This window comes from Panthera leo, chromosome B1, assembly GCF_018350215.1.
Source record: "Panthera leo isolate Ple1 chromosome B1, P.leo_Ple1_pat1.1, whole genome shotgun sequence".
Lineage (NCBI taxonomy): Eukaryota > Metazoa > Chordata > Mammalia > Carnivora > Felidae > Panthera > Panthera leo.
In genome coordinates, this window is record NC_056682.1 from 136,700,207 (window position 1) to 136,725,921 (window position 25,715).

The 25,715-nt window shown below is 37.5% G+C and overlaps 2 protein-coding genes across 10 annotated transcripts in view; one reads left to right on the plus strand and one right to left on the minus strand.

The window, feature by feature from the left end:
• Nucleotides 1-2,017: 2,017 nt before the first annotated feature.
• On the minus strand, nt 2,018-6,906 carry MRPS18C (mitochondrial ribosomal protein S18C). Of its 3 annotated transcripts, XM_042936022.1 has the most exons (6): nt 6,570-6,866; nt 5,275-5,327; nt 3,880-3,963; nt 2,817-2,874; nt 2,237-2,296; nt 2,018-2,151 (listed from the first exon to the last, which is right to left on the minus strand). In XM_042936022.1, exons 1-6 carry the CDS (start codon nt 6,667-6,669, stop codon nt 2,075-2,077), a joined length of 432 nt encoding a protein of 143 aa, XP_042791956.1. In that variant the 5' UTR covers nt 6,670-6,866; the 3' UTR covers nt 2,018-2,074. The 3 variants fall into 3 exon arrangements, with proteins under 3 accessions (XP_042791956.1, XP_042791957.1, XP_042791958.1); XM_042936023.1 differs by lacking the exon at nt 3,880-3,963 and having other exon boundaries at nt 6,570-6,871; XM_042936024.1 differs by lacking the exons at nt 2,018-2,151; nt 2,817-2,874; nt 3,880-3,963 and having other exon boundaries at nt 2,240-2,296; nt 6,570-6,906.
• Nucleotides 6,907-6,956: 50 nt separating this feature from the next.
• The window catches only part of HELQ (helicase, POLQ like), a 41,922-nt gene continuing 23,163 nt past the window's right edge, over nt 6,957-25,715 (plus strand). For 3 of the 7 annotated variants that reach the window (XR_006201850.1, XR_006201851.1, XM_042936016.1), the window contains exons 1-9: nt 6,957-7,297; nt 8,809-9,523; nt 13,272-13,450; nt 14,498-14,698; nt 15,159-15,231; nt 17,721-17,818; nt 19,283-19,381; nt 20,660-20,805; nt 23,119-23,358. Coding sequence is in view for 5 of the 7 variants with exons in the window: in XM_042936016.1 (XP_042791950.1) it covers nt 7,109-7,297; nt 8,809-9,523; nt 13,272-13,450; nt 14,498-14,698; nt 15,159-15,231; nt 17,721-17,818; nt 19,283-19,381; nt 20,660-20,805; nt 23,119-23,358 (1,940 nt within the window). In the remaining 2 variants the exon portion in view is untranslated. Of the gene's footprint in view, nt 7,553-8,808; nt 9,524-13,271; nt 13,451-14,497; nt 14,699-15,158; nt 15,232-16,574; nt 16,682-17,720; nt 17,832-19,282; nt 19,382-20,659; nt 20,806-23,118; nt 23,359-25,715 lie in introns of those variants that run through there. The other 4 variants (XM_042936018.1, XM_042936020.1, XM_042936019.1 and 1 more) reach the window with 4 other exon arrangements.

Here is a 25,715-nt window from a genome sequence, read left to right on the forward strand (position 1 = left end):
ATGTTAACATGTATTAGTTACCCACAGGGTGCTAATGAAGCCCACATAACAACTGAGATGTTTTGTATAAAGAGTTTCTGTTGGGGCTGTTTAACTGGTTACCTAAGAAGCACTGTGGTGTAACAACACAGGGCAGAGGGAGGGGAAATAGGTTGGCAGTCTGAAACCTGACTTAAAAATAACCACAAATGGGGCAGGTGGGCAGCTGGGTGGCTCAGTCGGTTGAGTTTTTGACTCTTGATTTTGGCTCAGGTCACGATCCCAGGTTTGTGGGACCGAGCCCCGTGTTGGGCTCTGCACTGAGCATGGAGACTGCTTAAGATTCGCTTTCCCTCTGCCCCTCCCCACCCCACTCACACACACTAAAATTAAAATAACCACAAACATCACTAGAGCATATAGAGCATCACATAGAACATAATGACTAAATGCAGCCAACAAATGATTTGCTGGAGGTCACTGAGCACACATCACCTACTTTACCTGCATGCTGGACTGAGACAAAGGTTTCTCACCCCCTCCCATCCTTGGAATGTACACTTTGCCTACTGTTACCACATTGGGAGTGTTCCAAGGACATGGACTTGAGAAAGCTGTTAAGACCATATGGATTGTGTGTGACTAAACCCAGTTAAGACCTCAATATAAACTTTTAAGACTCTTGACAGGCAGGTGCAGAGATCTGTTTTTCTGAGATCTGTCTTGTGGTCACCCAAGACCAGCTTTGTTAAGTAAGTTCTCTTGCTTATTTACTACGCTGCTACTTACCAGTCTGGAGTCATCTGACTCTTTAGTGTTTTCCTGCCCTCCATGTACCAGTCTACTAATCAACAGATAAAACAAGCTAGACTAGGACCAGCAGAAGCAATAAGCAACCAACATATGCAAATGTCTTAAGACAGTAACTAAAGATTTTTCAGACTCCTTAAAAGAAACAGGCCTTCATACAAAGTTCAGTTTCCTAAAGCACTATAGAGAGGTAATGTATTTAGTTCATACTTTGGCACAATGATCCATCTTGAAGAAAGAAATGCTAAACATCCAGTCATAGAGAAGCATGCTAAGGTCAGTACCAGCTGAATTCCCATAATTAAGTTTGATGACCCACCTTTTGGTATTAAGTGAAAAGAAGGAAAAGGGTCCTTCTATATCATTTTCCCCCAGTTACTCTCATCTTTTGGCAATTAGTTACTAGGCCATTTGTTTATGGATCATTTTAAATTACGCTACCGGGACACCTAGGTGGCTCAGTTGGTTAAGTGTCCGACTTTGGCCCAGGTCATGATCTCACCATCCATGAGTTTGGGTCTTGTGTCGGGCTCTGTGCTAACAACCCTGAGCCTGGAGCCTGCTTTGGATTCAGTGTCTTCCTCTCTCTCTCTGCCCCTCCCCCATCCATGCTCTGTCTCTTATCTCTCAAAAGTAAGTAAATGTTTAAAAAAAAAAAAAAATCAAAGTACACTACCAGTTTCAAGATAGACTAGCCCAGGAATAAATGTTAGGGCCTATGACTGCACCACTAACCATACCCACGTAACTAATGTCTCTATAAAGGGAACACCCACTGTCCTGGCCAGGCATACTTAAATATTGGTAGTTAGAAAAATCTAAGCAATTTCAAGTCTACACTTTGTCACATGGAATTTGGGCATTAATAAAAGCATTCCACCTTGATGCAACCATATGCCTAAAATCCCATTTACAAGACAAAATCTGGGACTAAAGTAAAATTCCAAGTCCTCTATTCCATACTTAAAATCCCACTATGAGTTGTATATGGTATGAGCTAAGTGGGGACCAGATAAAATGACAATCCTACAGTACCAATTTTTAAAGTTTGTATGTATGTAAAATGTGATGAGTATTAACATTTTAAATAATGTTTCTTTAATGAGCAGTGGAAGCACTTTTTCCTTTTAAGATCTCAATTATTAAGAATTTAAAACTTACAAGCGTTTGGCAAGATTTAGCCTATTTTCTACTCAAAGATTACTAAATCTTCTAATTTGAGTCAATATTAAAACCATACAACCATTTATTGTAAAATACATTTACTGATGATAAGACATGTAATTTACTCCCGATACTTGATGTTACAAACTTTAGGGTCTTTGAGATATGCAGGATCCTTGTATGTAACTGGCATAAACCCTGTAAAAAAGAATGAAAATTCTTCACAAAAGATAACGAGCAAAAACTTTCGATTAGCCCAATTCAGTTTTTCAGATGCTCTTACCCATTATTTGAGCTCTCTTAATTGCTTTTGTGATTTCTTTCTGTTTCTTCCCACAAAGACCTATGAAAGAAATGCTTTCATATTCATAAAAAAATGTCAGCACTCAAAATGCACAACAACTATCTTAAGGAGAGGCTAGAAAACCTGTAAACAGCAAGGTAGTAAATATTTTAGGCTCTGTGGGCCATACAGTGTCCTAATTTAGTCTGATGTAGTCACAAAGTGGCTATAGACGCTACGTAAAGTAAGCTATTTACAAAAACAAGTGGTAGATCCAACTTGGCCTAGAGGCAATTGGCCCCAGGTTTAAATAAATAGGAATGATTATAGTATACTCCAAAACATCAATGCAATTTTCTTAAGCCCTAATTTTTTTTTACATGTCCGCCTGTAGTTAGCTCTGAGCATAAGAAGACATGTAAAATAATAGCCCTTTTGGCCTACAAAGAGGCTTTCTCAAAGTACTGTCATATCTGGACTAATAGTGATTTATAGCACAATCTGAATATCTGCCATTTTTCTTAAATAACAAGTAGATTTACCTAATTTTTATAAGTTGCTATAATAGAAAACAAAATACCTGTTATGTGCCTTCCATAAATGCATCCAGTAAATGGAGATACAAACTGGGACAAAAGCTGTTTTGAGTTTTATTTGGAGAAGAAAAATTTATATCAATACATTTGTTCAACCTTGATTGTGTAAATTAAAAAATGTATATATCACTGTCAAGTTATGTAAAGGCTTAATTTCAGGCAAAATTCATTAAATAAAAATACTATGTCCATTCTATTAATAGATCATCTTTTTAAATGAAAAAGCTAATTACCAAAATTAACATCTCTTATCCAGTGTGTCAAAAAAGTCTATACAACAGCTTAATGAGCACTTGTTTTCAGTGCTAAAGCTGTTTCCTTGACCTCCACAGATACTTTCCTAAAATACTATGCTTAGCATTAAACATTTCATCTATCATGACAGGCTATCACATTATTCTATCAGACTACAGTGAGGTCTTCAACAGGTACATCAAGCCGCTTGCCATAATTTTGTGTTTTATTAATTTAAATTCTTCTTTAGTACTTTTCAGGTCGCAGGCACTGTGCTGGCACTATGCATAATCCTCCTGACGTGCTTTAAATTTAATGGTTTTGCTTCTAAGGCAGCTATCACTTTATGCTACTGTCAGGATACTTAACTCCAGAACCATTCTTGCCCGTGATTTGCCACTTTTAATTTGCTGAGCCCTGGACAACAAATAAAAATACCTTTGAAGCAATGATATTGGTAGTGTATCAGTACAGAGATCAACTTCAGCAGAGGGGCTTTTTCCAAATTGTTAACTCTACCAACTAAGAATCCCTGCATAGTAAGCTACTGGTAAGACCTTTAAGGCAGAGGGGGGGAAAAAAGGAAGAAAACACTGAGCTGAAATAATAGATGAGGGAGAACCAAAGGGCTCTCATTTTAATAAAAGGGATGCCTTGTACATAGAAAACCAGATTTGAAATTATGAAGTTACTACAACAGGTGCCTCTACACAAAGCCTGTTATAAAACTGACTTGATTCTCTTTAGTTATGACTAACAAGGGAGCAAAAATCCTAAAATCAAGTATCATAGTGAAGTAAAACCATATCTCACCTGTACATTCTTATAATCTACACGTTTTCCACACAAAATACATTTTTTAAGAGGCTCCTTATAAGGATTTTCCATTGGAATGGGCTAAGATAAAGGAAAGAAAAAAATCTAATAGTTTAATGTGTTAATATTAAAATAGAATTAAATCTTAAGGTTACCACATTTGAATCTATCCAAAGGATTAGTTGTACCTTTCTTAATATGAAAAAGAATAAATATGACAGCTTGGCTTGTAGAAGAAAAATCAAGGTTTCTAAAAAAGAGTCACCATTTTAAGGATTTCAGTGTGTTTATAAACGTTTTGTATGCATACTTTGGTTTGGCTGAGGAGGAATTAAATCATGGAGGAGGATTCTGGGATAGAATACAATCTCTGTTTATGGCAGGATACCTTTCATGGCCCCAAACTGCTTTATATCTCAACCTTTTTGGTTTTTCTGTCCTCACTACTAACTCCAATGCTTCTGTCACAATGCCTCCCGTCTATAATCAGTACAGGCATGTCTCCAATCAAGATATTCTTATCTAGAAATGGCTTTGAAGACCTTAACCCCCTGTAGTTGTATGCAAAATTTCAAGTGAATGAAATTGTGAGCTTTTTTCTGAGAGCCCATATTTTATTAGCATCTCAGGGGAATTTATGACCTATAAAACAGCTCTAGTAATGTCCTTTACTCTCTTGAACTGTGGTGTGCATTAAATGACCAAGAAGGATGCTCAAGGGACTAGAATTCTGTTTTCCAACGCTTCAGACTCTTAATCCAATTTATATGCAGCTCACATGTAATGATTACATTCCTTCTCTACACTGTGTTAAAATGTTTTGTATGGTTTGATTAGTGTCAAATCATCTTTGCATATAGCAGGAAAAGCTATACTGGCCAAGCCCAAAGCTAGCACTTGAAACCCATAAAAATACATCTACAGGCTAAAAGAAACTGTATTGAACATCCTGGTTGTAAAACTTTAATTTTGAACACTCACTTACTAAAACACCAAACACACTCCCCCCCCCCAAGCTCCCCCAGTAATGAATGGCACAAAGAACTGAATCTGAAATGGAGAAGAGACTTTGTCCAATTCCTCTGTTGGATATTCTGCAATTACTGCACACACCAAAACTACCTTCTTTAATTTCTAAAGCACATATATCTTTAAATTTAAGATCTAGGAAGAAAAGTATGGTCTTACACAATTGATGCTTCTTGGTAGATCTTTAGAAATTCTCTTACTTCCAAGCTCTCTTAAGTGCTGATTCACCAATGAATTCTAATTTTCAAACTTTGATTATTTTCTTAATTGTTTTGTCATCCAGCTGAACTTTATTCAAATAGCTAAAATGTAAGAATTTGCTCATATTTGCAAATGCGTTAAAGGGAAGAAAAAAAGCCTTACCAGGTCCTCATTGCTGGCTACCTGCGTATATTGTGAACAGCTTCTCCACAGCACTGCAATTAAACAAACAGAAACAAACCAATTCTTTTTGTTAGCTCTGTAACTAAAGAAATATTTTTGTTTTTATGGAAGCAAGGTGAACCAAGGGATACAATATAAAAGAAAGGTTTGGGGGCACCTGGATGGCTCAGTCAGTTAATCCGATTTCAGCTCAGGTCATGATCTCCCGGTTCATGGGTTTGAGCCCCAGGCTGGGCTCTGTGCTGACAGCTCAGAGCCTGGAGCAGATTTCTGATTCTGTATCTCCCTCTCTCTCTGCCCCTCCCCCACTCACACTCTTTCTCTTTCTCTCTTTCTAAAATAAACATTTAAAATTTTTATTGAACAAAGAGATTTTGGGGCGCCTGGGTGGCTGTTGAGCGTCGGACTTCGGCTCCGGCCAGGATCTCGCAGTCGGACTTCCGCTCAGGTCAGGATCTCGCAGTTCGTGAGGAGCCCCCGTGTGGGGTTCTGTGTTGACAGCCTGGAGCCTGGTTCAGATTCTGTCTCCCTCTCTCTGCCCTTTCCCCACTCATGCTCTGTCTCTGTCTCTCAAAAATGAATAAACATTAAACAAGATTTTTTTTTTTAAGGAGGTTTTATATTTACAAACAACAAGATAAAAACCTCTAGAAGTGAGGCAGAGTAAGATTTATGATGAATGTGCTTTCCAAGGCTTTGGGGAAAAGGCATATTATTTCCCTATCCCTACAACCTCTCACCTGCTCTCTTCCTGAAGTTTATTTTCCCTTCACTCAACGGTTAGAGGCAGATTTTGATGGAAATACCGGGAAAGCAACAGAAAGGCATTGTTATACCATAGGGAAAATGTAGTAACAGACCCCCTAAAGAAAGTATTGACAGAAAAGATAACGTGCAGAAATGATAGATTCGAGAGCCCATGTCACCATTTCGCCCTGATCTGGAACGTTAGACATCCCCTATAATCTGCTGCTGGGTGACTCTGGAAATGTACTTTCCTTACCAACTCTACCCAGAGCTCTCAAGCAAGTACTCTGAGAATCAGGAGATCACTCTCTTCGTGTGGTTAAAAAAGTGTACTCGACGACAATCACGCACCCTTCTGCCTTAAAACACTAGTCACGGGCCATTACAGATTCCCACGTATCCTGGAGAAGCTCTTAATCGCCTAGAAACCGGCGTCGTTTGGCTAACAGTGACCACTCCACCAACCTAATTAGGGCCAATGCAACGGCTGCAATGCCACAAAAGAGCATAGGTTATGGAAACTTTACCCGCGTGAGTCTTAGGATCTCTGAGGCAGAGAGCTGGCTTTATGAAGTACGCCAACTTTTTCCTCCCTAGATCACTGCAAACAGCAACCAGCGCCGCCATGGATCCTCGCTCCTCCTCTTCCTTATCCTCTTTCCAAATATTCCTGACGAGTCGCCTCCGGGGTTCCTCCCTTGGTGGCCCGAAAACTCGATTCAAAGGTTCCGCTGGCGAACCGAAGTCGGTAAGGTTTTCAATGCGCCTGCGCAGCACCTTTTCGTTCAACCCTTCACAGGCACAAGCCTGGGACACCTATGATTGGACAAGGAGAAGGCGGGCCCCTCTGCGCGGGCCTCCGCTTCCGGTTTGAGTGCCGCCCCCCCCCCCCCCCCCCCCCAGCCTCCCGGCAATTGATTTGCGATATTACCCTAAGGTGGATGGACAGGCGAGCGCGGTTTCCCGTCAGTTGCTACCCTCGCCCAGTGCTCCACTCCCTCTTCCACGGGGGTTTGGCGGCTGGGTCACGCGGGACGAAGTTCGGGCAGGGTCCTCGGCCCCTGCCATGAATGAAGGTGGTTCCCGCATCCGCCGGCGGGTTGCTGTCCGCAAAAGGAACCGGCCTAGCTTAGAGAGCATCTTTGCCTCCCCCACCGCCGCCGATCTCCAGCCAGGCGATGAGGTGGAGGAGGACGAGGAGGAGATAATGGCTGGAAGTCGGCGGAAGAAAACCGCGGAGGTGCAGCCGGTCGAGGTACAACCGCCTCAGCTCTCAAATTCCCCAAGGTCCTGGTCTCATTGTCCACTTTTGGAGCGATGATGTAAACCCAGGTCTCCTAGCGTGCATGCCCACTGAAAGAACCCTGGGAGACCAGCTGTAGAAGTGATGGAATTTGAAACTTCAAAACTTCGGCAGTTCCCTTCTTAGATGCAAACAGTTGACCAATTATCTACTAGCCTTCATTTGCTTACTTCGTCTTTGTTATCGCTGTTAGTCCTCACTTGTGAGGTATTATTGCTTTGCTATCCTCATTTTTTTTGTAGGTATGAAAGTCATACTTGCAGCAAATAAGTGACATGACTGAGATGCAAATCTAGATTTCCAGGTTACTGCTGTTCCTACTGTACTAATAGAATCTGCCATTTATTGCACACTCATTATGTGCGGGGTATTTTGCTTAAGCTATTTGCTATTTTAAGCTTAAGCTATTTGCATTATCTTGATTTTACAACATTAATCAGGCCCTGAGAAGTTAAGAAACACTTATTTTTTCTTAATGTTTATTTATTTATTTTTTTGAGAGAACATGAGCAGGGGAGGGGCAGAGAGAGAGTGGGACACAGGATCTGAAGTGAGTTCCTTGCTGACAGCAGGGAGCCTGATGCGAGGGATTGGGGAATCAAACCCACAAACCCCTGAGCTGAGCGGAAGTCAGACACTTAACTGACTGAGCCAGTCAGGCGCCCAAGAAACTGGGTTTCTGACTTCAGGTCTTGCTTTTTTTTTTTTTTTTTTAACATTTATTCATTTATTCATTTTTGAAAGACAGAGTGAGTGGGGGAGGGGCAGAGAGAGAGAGAGATACACAGATACACAGAATCTGAAGAAGGCTCCAGCTCTGGGCTGTCAGCACAGAGCTCCACACGGGGCTCGAACTCACTGACGATGAGATCATGACCTGAGCTAAAGTCGGTAGCTTAACCGACTGAGCCACCCAGGTGCCCCTTCAGATCTTGCTTTCTTAATCACTTCACTGTACTGCTACCTCTAAATTTACATCTCCTCTGTTTAGTAGATCATCCCAAGTCAGTATGCAGACCCTCCCTTTCAATTCCAAATTCCTAGGAACAGAATTTCCTTGGAATGTCCAGTGGTACAAGCATGGTTCTGTTACAAGCTGGTCTTAGATTGGAGTATGGGAGGGGAAAAGATAGTGCAGTTCTCAGAAACTTCTAGTGAGATGACATTTCAAGGGATGTCGGTTGGTCTTGCTACCTTTTTAGGATTACCTTTAAGGATTTAGCACTGACTAAATCAGGATCCCTGTATCACCATACACTAGGAGTGCAGTTTAGGCAAATCACTTACACACTCTGGGCTTCCATTTCTTCATCTGTAAAATGGAGACGATAATACCCATTTCATAGGGTGATTTACATTAAGGTCTATAATCCATATAATTATACCCTGGTATAGCCTGAGACTGAAACTTTTATTTATAGTGAAGCTAGAATTGACCATAAATCTTTTCATTTTCTTTCCAGAATAATGACAGTGAAGAGGACATGTTTGGTGACTATGATAGATTTGCTGAAAACTCTTTTTTAGCTCACGTTGATGACCTGGAACAATATATGCAGCTTCCTGAACATAGGAAACATGCCTCAGACCTTGCCACTGACGATCTTTGTTCAGAAAGCGACAGACACAACAAACTCAGCGTTACTACCATAGACAACTTTACTGAATTAAAAATGGATGAGCACACAAAGAACGAGAGTAGGCAGGAAGATGTCTGTATTGAACCTGAACCTGATCTTTTGTATGATATACCTTCCTCCCAGGTTTTATATTTTGAAAATTTGCATAATTCTTCAAATGATTTGGGCGATCAGTCTACCAAAGAGAGGGATTGCAACTCCTCCTCCCACAAGACTGTGAATGAGGAATTACCCCAGAATAGCATAGAACAACACCAGCAAACTGATGATTCCTCTTCTAAAGTCAGAACTAGCTCAGAGGAGAATAGAAGAAAAAGTCTTAAAGAACATCTAAAAAGTGCCATGACTGGAAATGCCAAGGCCCAAACACCAATATTTTCTAAGACTAAACAACTCAAAGAGACTCTCCTATCTGAGGAGATTAATGTTGCCAAGAAAACAATTGAGTCATCATCAGATGACCTTGGTCCTTTTTATTCATTACCCAGCAAAGTGAGAGACCTTTATGTTCAGTTCAAGGGAATTGGAAAATTATATGGTAATGCTTTTTGCTGAAATGAAAAAACATTTACCATAATTACCATAATACTTGTGCAAATCAATAGAAAGCAGATGCTCCCATGGTCACATATCTCATCTTAAGATGAATCAAAATATCAGTTCTCTCAAGCCTTCCATTCCTATCCTGCTGCTACTGAACCTCTTCCCTTCATGGTCACACTTCTCAAATCTGTTATCTTTGCTGTCTTCCTTTCCTCACCTCACAATTCTCAGCCCACTCCAACTCTGGGTTCTGTGCTCTCACTTGAGATATGACTAGGGTGTCTAAATCCAATACTTTTAGTTCTTTCTAACTTCTTAGTAGCTTACCAGACACAATTAACCAGACCCTTGAAACACGGACTTCTTGACTTCTTGACATTCCACTCGTTTTTATCTCTGATCGTCTAGTTGCTTCTCAGTTTTCTTAGCTGGTGTTTCCTTGGCTGGCTCTGTCTTCTCTACCAAAACTCGAAATTCCTTTTACTATTCATGTCTTGAGTGACAGCATCAATATTAGTAATACCACTGATTAAAACTAAACATCTCTGAAGACAGCTGAAGTTAAGAGTTAAGTGCAAAGAGATAGTATTAATAACAATAAATGTTGTAATGTTTTTCAAAAATCCTGGGTCTTTGCATATATTTCAGATATGTGCCACTTTAGGCAAAGAAGGGACGGTTGCTGCCATCCTCAAAAGATGAGCCTATCAACCAATCACTTCTTAAGTGTTTCTGAAACTCCTGTCTTAGTACCTTACGAACCATATGAAAACACGGTTCTCATCTCAGGGAGAAGACAACCAGGTGGAGAAAGGACACAAAGTCTAATGTAAGACTAAAAGGGTCTAATAAATTCTAAATTGTGAGGTTTGCAGTTAAAGAGCTAAAGGTGTGTATTGCCCTTGAAGCAGGCGTTCGCTTTCTTCCCTCTGCTTTTCTTCTAGCTCCTTGTTCTTTGTTTAATCCGCATCTTCTGCCAGAGCGAGTTCTCTGAGGACAGGGCTATCTCTGACTCCTCTTTTTCTTAATTAACTACCACTGTGCCTGGTAGGCTCCAGTTGGTTCTCAACTGCTGGGGCTTGTCAGCCTAGTTGTGAATTCTGATCCTGTTACTTAAACACAAGTTTTGTACTCTGAGCCTTAGTTCCTGGTCTATTAAAAGTAAGTAACAATCGTGGTTGTTTTGCAAGCTATGTTCTGCATCAAGGACATGCGAAATGAGACTTGGGTAATGACTGTCAATGGTTATGTTGGTAGCTTCTAAGTAAGAACTTGAGTAAATAACAAGTTTTTAAATCTCTTTTTGCTTATCAATCTGGTTCGATGACATGACCAATCTAAAGCATAAATATGTGTGTCACTTTTCATTGGGCTAAAGTAGTGGTTTTGAAAGTAATTGTTGGACAGCAGCAGCAGCAGCACCTGGAAACTCGTTGAAGTAAGTATTCTCAAGCTCCACTCTAGACCTACTGAATCAACCTCTGGGGGTGTGACCTGGCAGTTGGCTTTAACAAGCCCTCCAGTGGATCCTGGTGTGCCAAAAGTTTGAGAACCACTGAGCTTGAGAACCTCAACCTTACGCTGTTATTATTTTTTTGCCTTTTTATCATAGAATTGCATGCTTAATGGGTTTTCCATAAATGTCGAGAACTAAGTTAATCATTTTTTAGTGGGTGAAGATAAGTGATATTGCTAAGTATTTGTTATTTTGGTCATTTTATACTTTAAAAAAATCTGAGTTGGATGAAATGCGGATGTGGTCAAGGTGTATTTTTGCACAGATACCTGCAGTTTCATATATAATGGGTAATACCAGCCTGAAATATTTTTAATATGTAAGTATTAAATATTAAACATAAGTATTTAAGTATTTTTGAGACATTTTTATTCTTAAATGTTTATTTCTTTTTGAGGGGGAGAAGGGAGGGAGGAAAGGGAGAAGGGAGGGATAGAGAGGAAAAGGGAGACAGAATCCCACGTAGGCTCCATGCTGTTGGCACAGACATGGGGCTTGAACTCATGAACCATGAGATCATGACCTGACCCAAAATCAAGAGTCAGACACTTAACTGACTGAGCCACCCAGGTCCCCCCTTTGAAATATTTGTAAAGTGAAAAGAAGTCATTTGCAAATATTTGGGAATCACCAAAATGTAAGAAATTAGTCATTTGGCTGTTATTCAGATGTAACTTTTTAAAGCTTTGCAATATATCATATTAGTAGTCACCTTTTTTTATTTAACTTTTTTTGGAAAATGTAATACATTCAGGTACAACTTTTCTATGTATATATTAGTTTCTAATAATCTGTACATAATTGGTTAGTTACAGTCTAACACACATTTATAATCTTTCATTATATATTGAGCATGTATAAATCAGTCTACCACCTGCTTTCAGGCTGCAAAGAATATCATATGATTACAATAATTTATCCCACCTTTACCCTTTGATGGCTCTTTGTTTTATATAAATAATGCTATGATGAACATCTTGCACATAATCTTGTTTTTATTTCTATAGGTGTAGAGACCTAGAAGCAATACTACTAGACCAAAGACAGTGTGTAGGGTTGTTGTTGTTGTTGTTGTTTTTTAAATTAATTTATTTATTTTGGAGAGGGGAGGGACAGAGAGAGGGAGAGAGAGTATCCCAAGCAGGCTCTACACTATCAGCACAGAGCCTGATGCAGGGCTTGATCCTACGAACCGTGAGATCATGACCTGAGCCAAAATCAAGAGTTGGACACTTGACTGAGCCCCCCAGGCACCCCTAAAAAGATTATAGTATTTTATGCTCTCATCAGCCACACATAAGAATGTCTCCTTGTCCCCAGTCAGCTCCAGAATTTCTATATGTGGGGCTATTTGTTTTTAGTAGTTACTTGTATTTTATTTCGCCAACCGAGTAGGTAACAGTTGAGCGTCTTTTCACGTATATATTAGCCATTCATATTTCTTCCTGCTGTGAAATGTCTTATCATATCCTTTGCCCATTTTCCTAGTGATAAAAGTACTGATGCACATTTTGAAGACTTTTGATGGTCCACATTGTCAGATTATCCTTGAGAGTAGTTACTCTAGTTTTCAAAACTCTAGTTTTGTTTTGGATCTGATTTGGTCCTTTTAGTGAATTCCACCTTGCTACGTTGTGGAATTCCTAGATGTGCTGGTTAAGAATCCTAGTCCTGTGGTTTAAATATTCTTACAGCTCAAAATGGTATTCAGGCCAGAGTTCAGCTCCCCATAATAGCCGGTTGAATAGTCTTTCTAACCATGTATAAAACCTCATGGGTTTTTTTTCCCCCTCCGTCCCGTTTCTCTCTAGGATGTTGTGTGGGTAGATGAGAAAGGGAAGCTTACACAATCTCCTTGCAGAGCATAAGAGCAAAGCATTAGAATTCACACAGGTCTTTGTACTGTCCTTTAGCTCCTCTGATGGCTCAGGTGATACCCGAGGTCACTACCTGCTCTGTTAGAATCTTACACCTAAGTGTGCAGCTGGCGAATAGGTGGCCTAGTCACCCACTTCTTTGCCCAGGCCTGAATTAGAATTAGACTCTCGCTGGCTTGCCCATCAAGGACTGGGGATGTTTGACATTTAACAAGCATGTATAATTATACTTATTATTATGAGGAGATTGATACACAGAATGGAATTTGGTTTTTCCTTCTTAGAAAACTTTCTTAAGACTGAATTGTAGAAGGGGAAAGGAATGCTTTCTTTTTTTTTTAATTCTATAGAATGGCAACATACTTGCTTAACACTGAATTCTGTGCAAGAAAGAAAAAACTTAATATATTCCTTGCCAACGAGTGGTGGAAAAACCCTTGTGGCTGAGATTTTAATGCTGCAAGAACTGCTTTGCCGGCGGAGAGATGTTCTAATGATCCTACCGTATGTGGCAATTGTCCAAGAAAAGGTGTGATTTTTTTTTTTAACAAGCAGTATTTGTTAACTGAATTTCATACTAAGATAGAAAAGGTACCATAAATGTAACAACTATTTTTTTTAAGTTTATTTATTTATCTTTGAGGGAGAGGGAGAGGGAGAGGGAGAACAGACAGGTGAGGGGCAGAGAGAGAGAGAAAGAGGGAGACACAGAATCCTAAGCAGGCTCCAGGCTTCAAGCTGTCAGCACAGAGCCCAATGTGGGGCTTGAACTCACAAACCATGAGATCATGGCCTGAGCTGAAGTTGGACACTTAACCAACTGAGCCACCCAGGCATTCCTGTAACAACTTTTTGTTGACTAAGAAGAGGTACTTCTATTAATGATGGAGAATTAATATTTTGGGGATGTGCAAAGCAGTATGTAGAAACTACCAAAAGTCTTTTCTAATATTAATTGCCTCTTAAAAGAAGAATTTTATTTTGTTTCTAAACTGGTGGGTTAAATTCCATTTTAAAAATTCCGTTGAGGGGCTCCTGGGTGGCTCAGTCGGTTAAGCGAATGACTTCAGCTCAGGTCATGATCTCACAGTTTGTGGGTTCGAGCCCCACATCGGGCTCAGTACTGACAGCTCAGAACCTGGAGCCTGCTTTGGATTCTGTGTCTCCCTCTCTCTCTGCCCCTCCCCATCTTGTGCTCTGTCTCTGTCTCTGTCTCTCAAAAATAAATAAATATTTAAAAAAATGTTTTTTACTTTCTGTTGATATTTAGCCTGCCTCTTCAAGCAGAAAGTAATCGATTATTTTATCAAAATAAGTGAGTTATGCTGATTTTTTTTACATTAAGAGGAAACATTTGAAATTTATTTTCACATTGATTATGTAATGTAAAAGTTGCATTCATTTTGCAAAGAGCCACACGTGAATTATGACATTTCTTAGATATATGTGTCTTATCTGTGACTTTGTTCTCATTCATTGGTATTATGTACTATTTTAGATTTTTAAAAAATAGACATGAGCTCTTAATAATCGAGTTAATTATCTAATTTTTTGCTTATTTTAACTGATATTCTAGATTTCAGGTTTGTCAAGTTTTGGTATAGAACTGGGTTTCTTTGTTGAAGAATATGCTGGAAGCAAAGGAAAGTTTCCCCCAATTAAAAGAAGGGAAAAAAAATCTCTCTATATTGCCACTATTGAAAAAGGACATAGTCTGGTGAACTCCTTGATTGAAACTGGAAGGATTGGCAGTCTGGGTCTGGTTGTTGTAGATGAGGTTAGTAAGTACTTTTATAGTTTATCATTTTATTAATAGTTTAATAATTATATTTTATTACTAATTAATTAATATCAACATGTATTATTATGTAGGTCCACTAATACCTCTATGAGGATAAGTAATTTATTTTAATATGTAGACAATACAGATGAATACATTTCATGCTTAGTAATCTTAAATTCGGTTTTATGTTGTGTTTTTTGAAGAGTGAATATATGTGTATGTGTATATTCAATTTTATAATGGTGCTTATCAATTTCCAGGTGTGTCAGGATGTTGCCCCCAAGACTCATTAACATAAAATATCAGTGGTACAATGCATGTGTACTCTAATTGCTATATCCAAAATGCTTAAGAATTCTAAAGCAAAGATTACTTGATTTCATATAAATACATGCGTGTTCTATGTAGGCATATGCAAATTTACTGTTCTCCCATTTTTTTTTAAATCTCAAAGTTACACATGATTGGTGAAGGAAGCCGTGGGGCTATACTGGAAATGACCCTAGCAAAAGTCCTCTACACTAGCAGTAAGTATTTTTTCAAGTAGAATTGATTTATACTCAGGAAGCCTGTGAAAGACTTGTGTCATTAGTTAGATTATGTAACAGAATAAGATACTCAAGCATTCTGCATTAGCTTTTTACTTCTTTCCTTTTTTTTTAAGTTTATCATTCTGCATTAGTTTTACTTCTTTCTTTTTTCTAAATCTACTTATTTTGAGAGAAAGAGAGAGAGAGAGAGAATAAGAATGAGTGGGGGAGGGGCAGAGAGACAGGGAGAGAGAATCCCAAGCAGGCTTCGCTCTGTCAGCAGGCCCAACGCAGGCCTGAACCCACGAACCGTGATATCATGACCTGAGTCGAAATCAAGAGTCAGATGCTCAACCAACTAAGCCACCCAGGCACCCCTTAGATTTTTTTACTTCTAAAGTAAACTTATAAACTTTTGTTGGAGGAAACGGTATATGAGTAGAGCTGTGAATATGAAGGAAATTAACGTTTGAGGACATCTTGTTCCACTTACTAGTTGTGTGTACTTAGTCGTGTGACTCAACCTACTTCTTCATCTGTAAAATGGGGATGATGGTTCCACCCTGATAGGATCGTTGTGAAGATTATATGAGTTAACCATGTAAAGCATTCAACAATTACCTAGCACATAGCACTCGATAAACGTTTGTTGTTGCCACCACCATCAGTATCCTCATCACCAGACCAGTGAATATAAGTAGTCACTTTAAGGAGCTATTTGCAACATCAAATAGTCTTTCAATGTATATGAAATATTTATTCTAAATGTCTTCTTTCCTATTCATAGATGTGCTGTTGCAATGACTTATTAAATTATATATTGCAAGAGCTAATATATGGAAAAGTGATTAATTATAAAGGTCAAATATTAAGAATTATTTTACAATTTTTGATAGCAATATTATTTAGGCAGGTTGCAGCACTTTATAATCATTCGTTAAAAACAATTACTGAGTTCCTACTTTGTGCCAGACACTATTTTAAGTGCTAAGGCTCTAGCAGTGAATAACACAGAGTCCCAGCCTTCACTGAACCTGTTTTAGTGAAAGTGAGCAGACAGTAAAGGGATAAAGAAGAAAACATATGGTGTATCAGATGGTGACAAATTCCATGGAAAAATATAAAGCAGAGGAAGAGAGACAAATCGTCACCTGCTTGTCAAATCCAGTGCATACTGACTGTCCTTGTCTTATTTTTCTTCAGCATTTGGTTGTTTATCATTCCTTTTTCTTTTAGGTGCTGAAACATTCTCTCTTGATTTCCCTACTGTCTGTCTGTATAGGGGATCATGTGTTACCACACGGCTGAGGACAGACTCTGGAGCTGGAATAAAATCCTGACTCAACTTTTAACGACACATGTGGCCTTGAGCAAGTTATATTAACTGTGCCTCTGTTTCCTTCTGCACCAAAAATAGTTGATAATGGGATGGGTGAAATAAGTGAAGGTACAAACTTTACAGTTATAAACAAGTCATGAGGTTGAAAAGTACAGCATAGGGAAGATAGTCCATGATAATAACAGATGGTAGCTACACTTACCGTGGTGAACATTGTATAATGTACTGAATTGTCGATCACTGTGTTATACACCTGAGACTAATATAACACTGTATGTCAGCTATATTTCAATGATAAAAAAATTTTTAAAAATGGATGATAGTCATAAAACCTGCCTGACGGAGTTGCTTTCCTATGGCAAGTAGCCATTTTATACTGCCCAGGACATGCAGCCACATGAGTTTCACTCCACCTTTATTTAAAAAAAAAAAAAAAAAAAAAAAAAAATTGTCAACCTGATAGCAAGATCCCATAAAGGGCTTTATATGACAAGAGTTCAGGACCTACTCAGCCCCACATCCTACGTTATTCATCTGCCTGTAGCCATACCTGTGGACCATGTCATAACTCTTCCTAACAATGGTCCAGATTGTCAGCAACAAGCATATTTATACTCATTATTGTTGTTTAGAAGTTCTTGATAAAGATCTGACTTTTTGACAAGTGTGAGATTCTGTAAAATTCCAAATAGTAGCTGTCAAGATACCTGAAAGTTTTCAGTCTTTGACTGCCAGAATAATACTCTGGTAATATCTTTGTATTTTTCTTACTTCCTTCCCTCCCTCCTTTCCCAGATCACTCAGGAAGAATACAGAACTCAAAGAGGTTGCTAAGGGCACGTGGGTGGCTCAGTCAGTTAAGCATCTGATTCTTGACTTTGGCTCAGGTCATGATCTCTTGGTTCATGAGTTCAAGCTTCACATCGGGCTCTGCCGTGACAGTGCAGAACCTTTTTGGGATTCTGTCTCCCTCTCTCTCTGGCCCCTCCCCAGCGCACTCTCTCTCTCTCTCTCTCTCTCTCTCTCTCTCTCAAAGTAAATAAAAATAAACTTTAAAAATAAAATAAAAATTTTAAAAGGTTGCTGAAATTACTATTTTGATACACTAAATAACACATTTTCCTCAATCCTTTGGATTTTTTTTTAGAAACAACTCAGATTATTGGCATGAGTGCAACACTGAACAATGTTGAAGACCTTCAAGAATTCCTTCAAGCAGAATATTACACCAGTCAGTTTAGACCAGTATGTACCTAAGGTTTGCGCTGTATGGATTTGTTTTATATCATCTTACTCAGAAAGAAAAGTAGCTGGGGCGCCTGGGTGGCTCAGTCGGTTAAGCATATGACTTTGGCTCACATGATCTCACAATTTGTGAGTTCGACCCCACTTTGGGTGAGCTGGATCCACACTCTCTCTCCCTCTCTCTCTCTCCCTCTCTCTCTCTCCATCTCTCCTCTGTTTGCACCTCATGAGATTCTCTCTCTCTCTCTGCCCCTCCCTCACTCATGCATGTGTGTGTGTGCCCTCTCCTTCTCTCTCACAGAAATAAATAAATAAATAAACAAACAAATCATTAAAAAAAAGAAAAGTAGCTAACATACCATATAAAAAATACCATAGAGTAGGTATACCATAGAAGGGGTATAATTCCAGTCACCATAGCTACATGCTAATAAGAGTTTGTGTATAAAGAACATAAACTCCATGGGGTCAGGATCTTAGCTTGGGTCACCTGCGTGTCTGTAGCACCTCAACAATACTTGGCTTATGGGCCTTCAATGAATATTTATTGAATTAAATTTTTCAGATACATTCTATTTTTCTACTTCTTCTTAAAAATTTTTTCATTTGCTCAGAATTTAGTCATTCATATTTTGAGTCATTGGCATATAAAAGCATTTAACTTAAAAGTTAAAATATTTTCATATATTTATGCATTGGTAGTTACAATGCTTTTTTAATAAGCTAAGACTTCATGTGGATTTAAATTTAAACTCCCTAATAAAGGTATTCCCAAAAGACTTAAAAAAGTAAATATATTTCTTAATTATCTGAAAGTAGCTTATAGTGAACATCTGCTCTGTCTGCAGTACTCATGTGCATATTCAGTGTCTAAGTAGCTTTTCAGAAAATAGTTATTGAGAATCGCCAAGTTTAATTTTAAAATTTGATGTTTTTACATTTGCATCAAAGAGGAGAATTTTCGAGACACTTGGCTGACCTTAATAGTCAAATTAGACACTCTTCTTTTAAAAATGCAATGAACTGTATTCATAAACATCTTTTGTCTACAAATACTTAAATTAAAGAGAATATGGTGGTATGTAGAATTAAAACTGATGACTGATGAGACAGAAAATTTTAGATCTTGAGGAATAACACAAATAACTCCTTAATAAAAGAGTGTGAACATTGGCTTATTTATACTTCTTGTGACGAATAACAGAAGTGTCTGGTTTCCTTTTAGTGGCTATTCAATTCAGAAGTATTTCTTTAAGGGTATTAATCCCTATTTTGATTGAAAAGGAAAAGAGACTCAAAGAAATGGTAAAGAAAAAACTTTTAAATTGAAGCATGTTTTGCATACCTTAGAAAAGCGACAGTTTTTCTATAGCTGTCCTTTTTTACAACATACTTCACAAAATTTTAAACTTGGAAAGAGGAATTTATATGTGGTATTAATTGCAAATGTCTTTTTAATGCAAGGTTGAATTAAAAGAATATTTGAAAATAAATGATGCGATATATGAGGTTGACAGCAAAGCTGAGAATGGCATGACTTTTTCACGTCTACTGAATTATAAGGTAACATTTTCATATCCCTTGAATATGAGGTTCCCAAACATTGTGCCTAGGTGCCCTGGGACACCACATAAGATTCACATGGGTGCCGTAGGATAGTTTAGATTTTTGAGAGAAACAGTGGATGCTTGACATCTGTTGGATACCATACAAACTACAACTTTGAGGTAGTTTCCAGTTTTAACATTAGATCACACTGTATTCCTTTCTATGATATTATATCTTAGTGAAGTCTTGTTTGTTTGTTTTTTGTAGTTACTGTAAACAAATACTGTGTGACAATCAACGTGGGACAGAAAAAAGAGTAGCCAGGTCCAATCTGATTCTAAGATTTGGAAGACTGTGGAGTGCTCAGTTGTGCGCACATCCTGTTCGTTAGCTATTATGGTTAAAAATGAAATAACAGTATCTTTTTCATTCAACTGATGTGTATTATTTATTCAAATGGCTACGAAATTGTGAGGAAATACGTACTTCAGTTGTTTGCACCTAAATACCTAATAAACAAAACTGTTAGGTATTTCTTTTGGCCCTGGGGCTCCATGAACAAAGAAAATCTGGAGACCTCTCCCTTAAATGTTTATTCATTCAGTAACAAGCACAAAACAAGAATAAACTTTTGTGGGCTATGTAGTTCAGATATTGTATATAAAATGTTAATGTCTACTACGTTAATGTTTTGTGACTTATGTAAAGTATATTAAAAAGAGAAGAAAGGGATTTTACAATAGTTTAGAATTCCATAAAAATATATTTTAAATCTGTATTTTAGTTTTTAATAAAGTTGAAGGAAGTGAGATTTTTAAATAATTTTATATTTTTCTCTATGTTGAATTCCTTATGTCTACTTGATGAATACATTTTTTATTTCTGAAAATATATCCTGTAATGTGATTGAATCTGTGTTTTTGAAAACTGTTAGTGAAAGGCATGTCTTATCTATATGGTCCTTTGATCATTATTAGGCTCAATCTGTGTTTCTCTCTGTGGACTTTTTGTTTTGCTCCAGTGGAGCTGAACATGCAGTGGGGTTATTAAAACATTTACTATTTTCATTTTTGTAATTTAAAACTAAATATGCCTAACAAAGCCCTAATAACCTAAAAGTGGGACTTAATGTTTTAAAATTTAATCTGGGTCTCTTCTTTTCTTTTAAAGGATGAGATTTATTAAATGAGAACTTCAAAATTAAGTATGGTTTACTTACCTTTCAAAGCACACTGGTAAAATGACAGGTTTTCATTGTTGCTAACTACCTTGTTCCTGCATCTTGTTGTACAGTATTCTGATACTCTGAAAAAGATGGATCCTGATCATTTGGTAGCATTGGTGACAGAAGTTATTCCCAATTATTCCTGCTTAGTTTTTTGTCCCACTAAGAAGAACTGTGAAAACGTAGCAGAAATGATATGCAAATTTTTAAGCAAGTATGTTAATCTTTAAAAAATATTCTGTTTTATCATGATTTACATGCTATATATTCTGTTTATTCAACAAGCACTGATTATTTCTTGTAGAACATCATAACTACAGTCGATTTTAAAGGTCCTAACCTTGAAGAAAGTTTAACTGTGAGATTCATATATGTGAAATAGGCAAAGAAAAACTCTAAGGTTACATGGAAGAGAATGCTGACTGATATCATGGTTTTAGATCAATGATTCTCAACCTTGACTGCAAATGCATCCTCTCAAGGGCTTTTAAAAATCTCAGTGCCCAGGTTACATCCCAGAAAATCAGAATCCCTGCAGGTGGGGCCCAGGTATCAGGATTTTGTAAAACTTTCCAGGCAGGTTCAACCTGCAGCAAGTTCACCCACTGGCTATGGTAGTCACAGGCCCAGGCACTAATCACTGTGGATATGAATCATATCTTCAACTTAACCTTCTCTTTAATTAAATACTGTTGCCTTCGTTTTCTTAGTAAACTTTACACTAAAGTAAATAAATTTGAATTTGAATTGAATTTTGTAAGTAATTAAGAAATTTATTAACTTGTAACTTTATAGTATTTTAATATTCGCTCTTTTATACTCATAGCAATGGGTATAAAGTGACCTTAAGTATGAACAGTTCAGTTTTTTTCTGTATCTTTGTCCCATGTGTAGTTTTATCGTATTTTTCAGACTTCTTTTTGGCCCCTTAGCCGGTGCTGTATCACCATTCATAGACAGTTATGGATTCTAATTCACCCTCACCTCCCCATCCAGTCCTACTGTCATGGATTGGTCTAATATAGTTAATTTACTGACCACAATGATGTAGATGTTTAGGATAAAGTCAAGGAGTTTCCCATTTTGGTAACTAATAGTCTGCCTTTACAATGATGATGTTGATTATAAAAATCTAAAGAAATTAAATTATCATTGAGGTAGTCTCAGTAAATCATTTGTTTTCATAGAATAAGGGAATATAGCACCGGCTAAGCGATATGGAAATTTATTAGAGACTGACATTTCCTGGGAGACATGAGACTTACTAATTTTACCCTTGATTTATTTTGCTTTTGGTGATAATAGGTTTTGGGGGACATAAATGTTGGTGTTTAACACTGAAGCACTTAAAAATTTGGTTTTCTAGAATCCTTAGTTAATAATGAATTATAGTAGATACTTCATACTTTCTAAAAGAGATAGGACTTAACATCGTCTGAAAGAAAATTTCCTCTAAAATATATTTTGCATATTACTTGCTGCTTTCATAAGCTGAATGTTCTGAGTATAGTTCAGTACCCCTTTTTGTGGCTCTTGATTAAGAAATGGTGAATCATGTTTTGAGCATACTTTCTTTATTCTGTAATTTATATGTAGATAAAGTAAATCTAGAGCTAAATGGGTTCTAAATGAGTATCTTTAAAACATGATTTCTTGAGGGGTGTCTGGATGGCTCAGTCCATTAAGCGTGTGACTTCAGCTCAGGTTATGATCTTACAGTTCGTGAGTTCGAGCCCTGCATCGGGCTCTGTGCTGACTGACCTCTGCCTCTCTCTCTCTCTGCTCCTCCCCAGCTTGCAACCTCCCTCTCTCAAACATAAATAAACATTGAAAAAAAAAACCTTTTTACATGTGATTTCTTGAGAGTCCTGTGATATCCACTTGTATCTTAATTATGTGCCTCCTTATCATAAATGTCACGGGAAACTGGTGTAATGAAATCCCCTGGGCAGTAGAATCTGGCTCTATGTCTGTTTAAAATAATAGGTACTCTTAGATGCAGAGACATTGTGGGATATTATTGAAGCTTCTAAAATGCTAGTGTTTAGACCATTGGTGTTTTACATAAGTACATATGATTTGATAACAAATATGTTTCCATCTTCACAGAAGCAAATGACTTAAAATTTCTTTAAAAAGCCAATAAAAATGTATGTTCTAATGAAAAAACTAATTGTAACATCTACAGCAAGTGTCTTAACCTGCCTTCATAGGCAATACAGGAATGAACTTCAGCAAGTCCACGAACTTATAAGCAAAGTGTTATGTTTGATGTTTATTTTATGTTTTTTTTCCTTAGTCTTAATCATATTTTCATAGGACTCTGTGATATACAAAAAGATTGAGAGTGGCTCATAATTGATGAACTCAGAATCAGAATTCTAAGAACATCTTATGTACTTCTATTAAGGAAAGCAATATCATTTTTAATAAAGAACTTTTACACGCATCTACTAAAGTTAAAGCAGTAGGCACTTTGTTCCCGTAAGATCAAGGGTTCATATTTCTAACAGATCGTTTTTCCTAGGGAGTATCTGAAACACAGGGAGGAAGAAAAACATGAGGTGATTAAAAACTTGAAGAATGTCAGCAGTGGCAACTTGTGTCCTGTTTTAAAGCGCACCATCCCTTTTGGGGTTGCTTATCACCACAGTGGTTTAACAAGTGATGAAAGGAAACTCTTGGAAGAGGCCTATTCCACGGGAGTTCTGTGCCTTTTTACCTGCACATCCACCCTCGCAGCAGGCGTTAATCTACCAGCTCGAAGGTAAGACACACGTAAACTATTGGCCAGGCTTGAAACTTTTTAATTCTTAGCTTGCCAGGAGTTCTGTTGTTTTGTTCTTTCTCGGTAGTGGGTGAGAATTTATCAAATGTTTTTCCTCATTTGCTGAGTTAATTGTGTGGTTTATTTCCTTTATTTTGATGAAGAATAACTTTAGTAGATTTCCTGGTATTAGAATTCCTTTTTTTGGTGCTCTCCCTATCTGGTTTTGACATTAAGGTTTATTTTTTTAGTTGTAAACAATTGGCAAGCTTTCTACCATTTTTATGATCTGAAAGAGTGTATTTAACATAGGGATTTCGTTGAAAGCTTAGAGAACTCATCCATAAAGACTTCTGAGTCTAGTATCTTTTTAGAGTAAGTCTTTGATTATCTTTTCAGTTACTACCAAAACTATAGGCCTGTATAATTGATTTATGATCTTTATAATTTGTGACTTTAAACTTTGTGACATTTTTTCAAATACATGTATTTTCTGTTGGGTACGCAGTTTTGGACATCTCCATGAGACCACAGTTAATCTTGTTACCAGCTCCTCTGTTTTCTATTTGTGATTCTTTGATCGGTCAATTTCAGAGAGCTGTGTTAGTCTCCCACTGTTATTACAGAGTTGTCAATTTCTCCTTTTTGCATTGCTAGAAGTTTTTACTTTGTATTTCAAAACTTTTGAAGTATACAAAGATTTACTTCAAATATCTTATTGTTGAATCATACATTTTATCAATTAATAGGTCCTTGTTTTTCTCATTGAGTGATTTTACTTTGAACACTAGGACTACATTTTCTTTGCCGAGTTTATCTTTTTCCATTCTTTTATTTTCAACCTCTGTCACTGATTAAATTTTCCTTTTTTCAGATAATTGGAGAATTAAAAAGGAAATTATATATCCTATTTCTCTTATTCCAGTTGTTACTCTTAAAATTTTAAGTTATAATCAAACATGCTTTTCTGCCATTTTAGATTTAATCAATAACTTTGTCCTCTCCTGAACATAACAAGTCTTAGCATTTGTATATTCTCCTATACTGCCTCATGTATGTTGCAGCTTCCTAAAGTTTTAGTTTCAGATTTTTAATTTTCTTTCATCTTATAGTCCATCATTATTTAAACTATCCTATTAATTATACTTGTGTTTTGTTTACCACTACCTCATACTCACATATTCCTTCTGTGGTTTACTTTTAATTTTGCCATCATTGAGTAGTTATTTTTTTTTAAGTTTATTTATTTTGAGTGAGAGAGAGAGTTCAGGGGAGGGGCAGAGAGAGAGAGAGATAGAGAATCCCAAGCAGGCTCCACGCTGTCAGTGCTGGGCCCAAAGTGGGGCTCAATCTCACTACCATGATTTTATGACCTGAGCTGAAATCAAGAGCCTGATGCTTAACCTACTGAGCCACCTAGGTGCCCTGAGTAATATTTTTTTTAATGTTTATTTATTTTTGGGAGAGAGAGAGAGAAAGAGAGAGCACATCCACATGCACACACGTGAGTTAGGGAGGAGCAGAGAGATAGGGAAACACAGAATCCAAAGCAGGCTCCAAACTCTGAGCTGTCAGCACACTGCCTGATGCAGGGGCTCAAACTCATGAACCATGAGATTGTGACCTGAGCCGAAGTCGGATGCTTAACTGACTGAGTCACCCAGGCACCTCCTGAGTAATTTTTCTTTCTTTTTCTTTCTTTTTCTTTCTTTCTCTTTTCTTTCTTTCTTTCTTTCTTTCTTTCTTTCTTTCTTTCTTTCTTTCTTTCTTTCTTTCTTGTCTTTTACTTTCATTCTTTTATTTTTCCTTACAGGCAGACTTCTCATCTTCTTCGTTTTTCAATTTTATTTTTTAAATTTACATCCAAATTAGTTAGCATATAGTGCAACAATGATTTCAGGAGTAGATTCCCTAATGCCCCTCACCCATGTAGCCCATCGCCTGTCCCACAACCCCTCCAGTAACCCTCTGTTTGTTCTCCATACTTAATAGTCTCTTATGTTTTGTCCCCCTCTATGTTTTTATATTATTTTTGCTTCCCTTCCCTTATGTTCATCTGTCCTGTGTCTTAAAGTCCTCATATGAGTGAAGTCATATGATATTTGTCTTTCTCTGACTGCTGAGCAATTATTTTTTAAATGCTAGATTGGGGGGTAGAAATTTTTGAGTCTTTTTATAGCTGAAGGTATTTTTATTTTAGCTTCACACTTGAACATCTTGCTAGGAAAAGAATTCTAGTTTCAATTTTTTCCCTTTGGGGACTTTGTAGTATTGTTCCATGTCTTTTAGGAGCCACTGTTGCCCATTTTTGTTTTTGCATAGGTTTGTTTTTTCCTCTCCAGAAACTTAGATTTTTC

Excerpts from the sequence above, each read along its gene's own strand:
- MRPS18C (XM_042936022.1), bottom strand. The coding sequence starts at position 6,669 with ATGGCGGCGCTGGTTGCTGTTTGCAGTGATCTAGGGAGGAAAAAGTTG. Across the intron at positions 5,328-6,569 it reads AGATCCTAAGACTCACGCGG|TGCTGTGGAGAAGCTGTTCA; the intron begins GTAAAGTTTCCA and ends GTTTAATTGCAG. Across the intron at positions 3,964-5,274 it reads TAGCCAGCAATGAGGACCTG|CCCATTCCAATGGAAAATCC; the intron begins GTAAGGCTTTTT and ends CCTTTATCTTAG.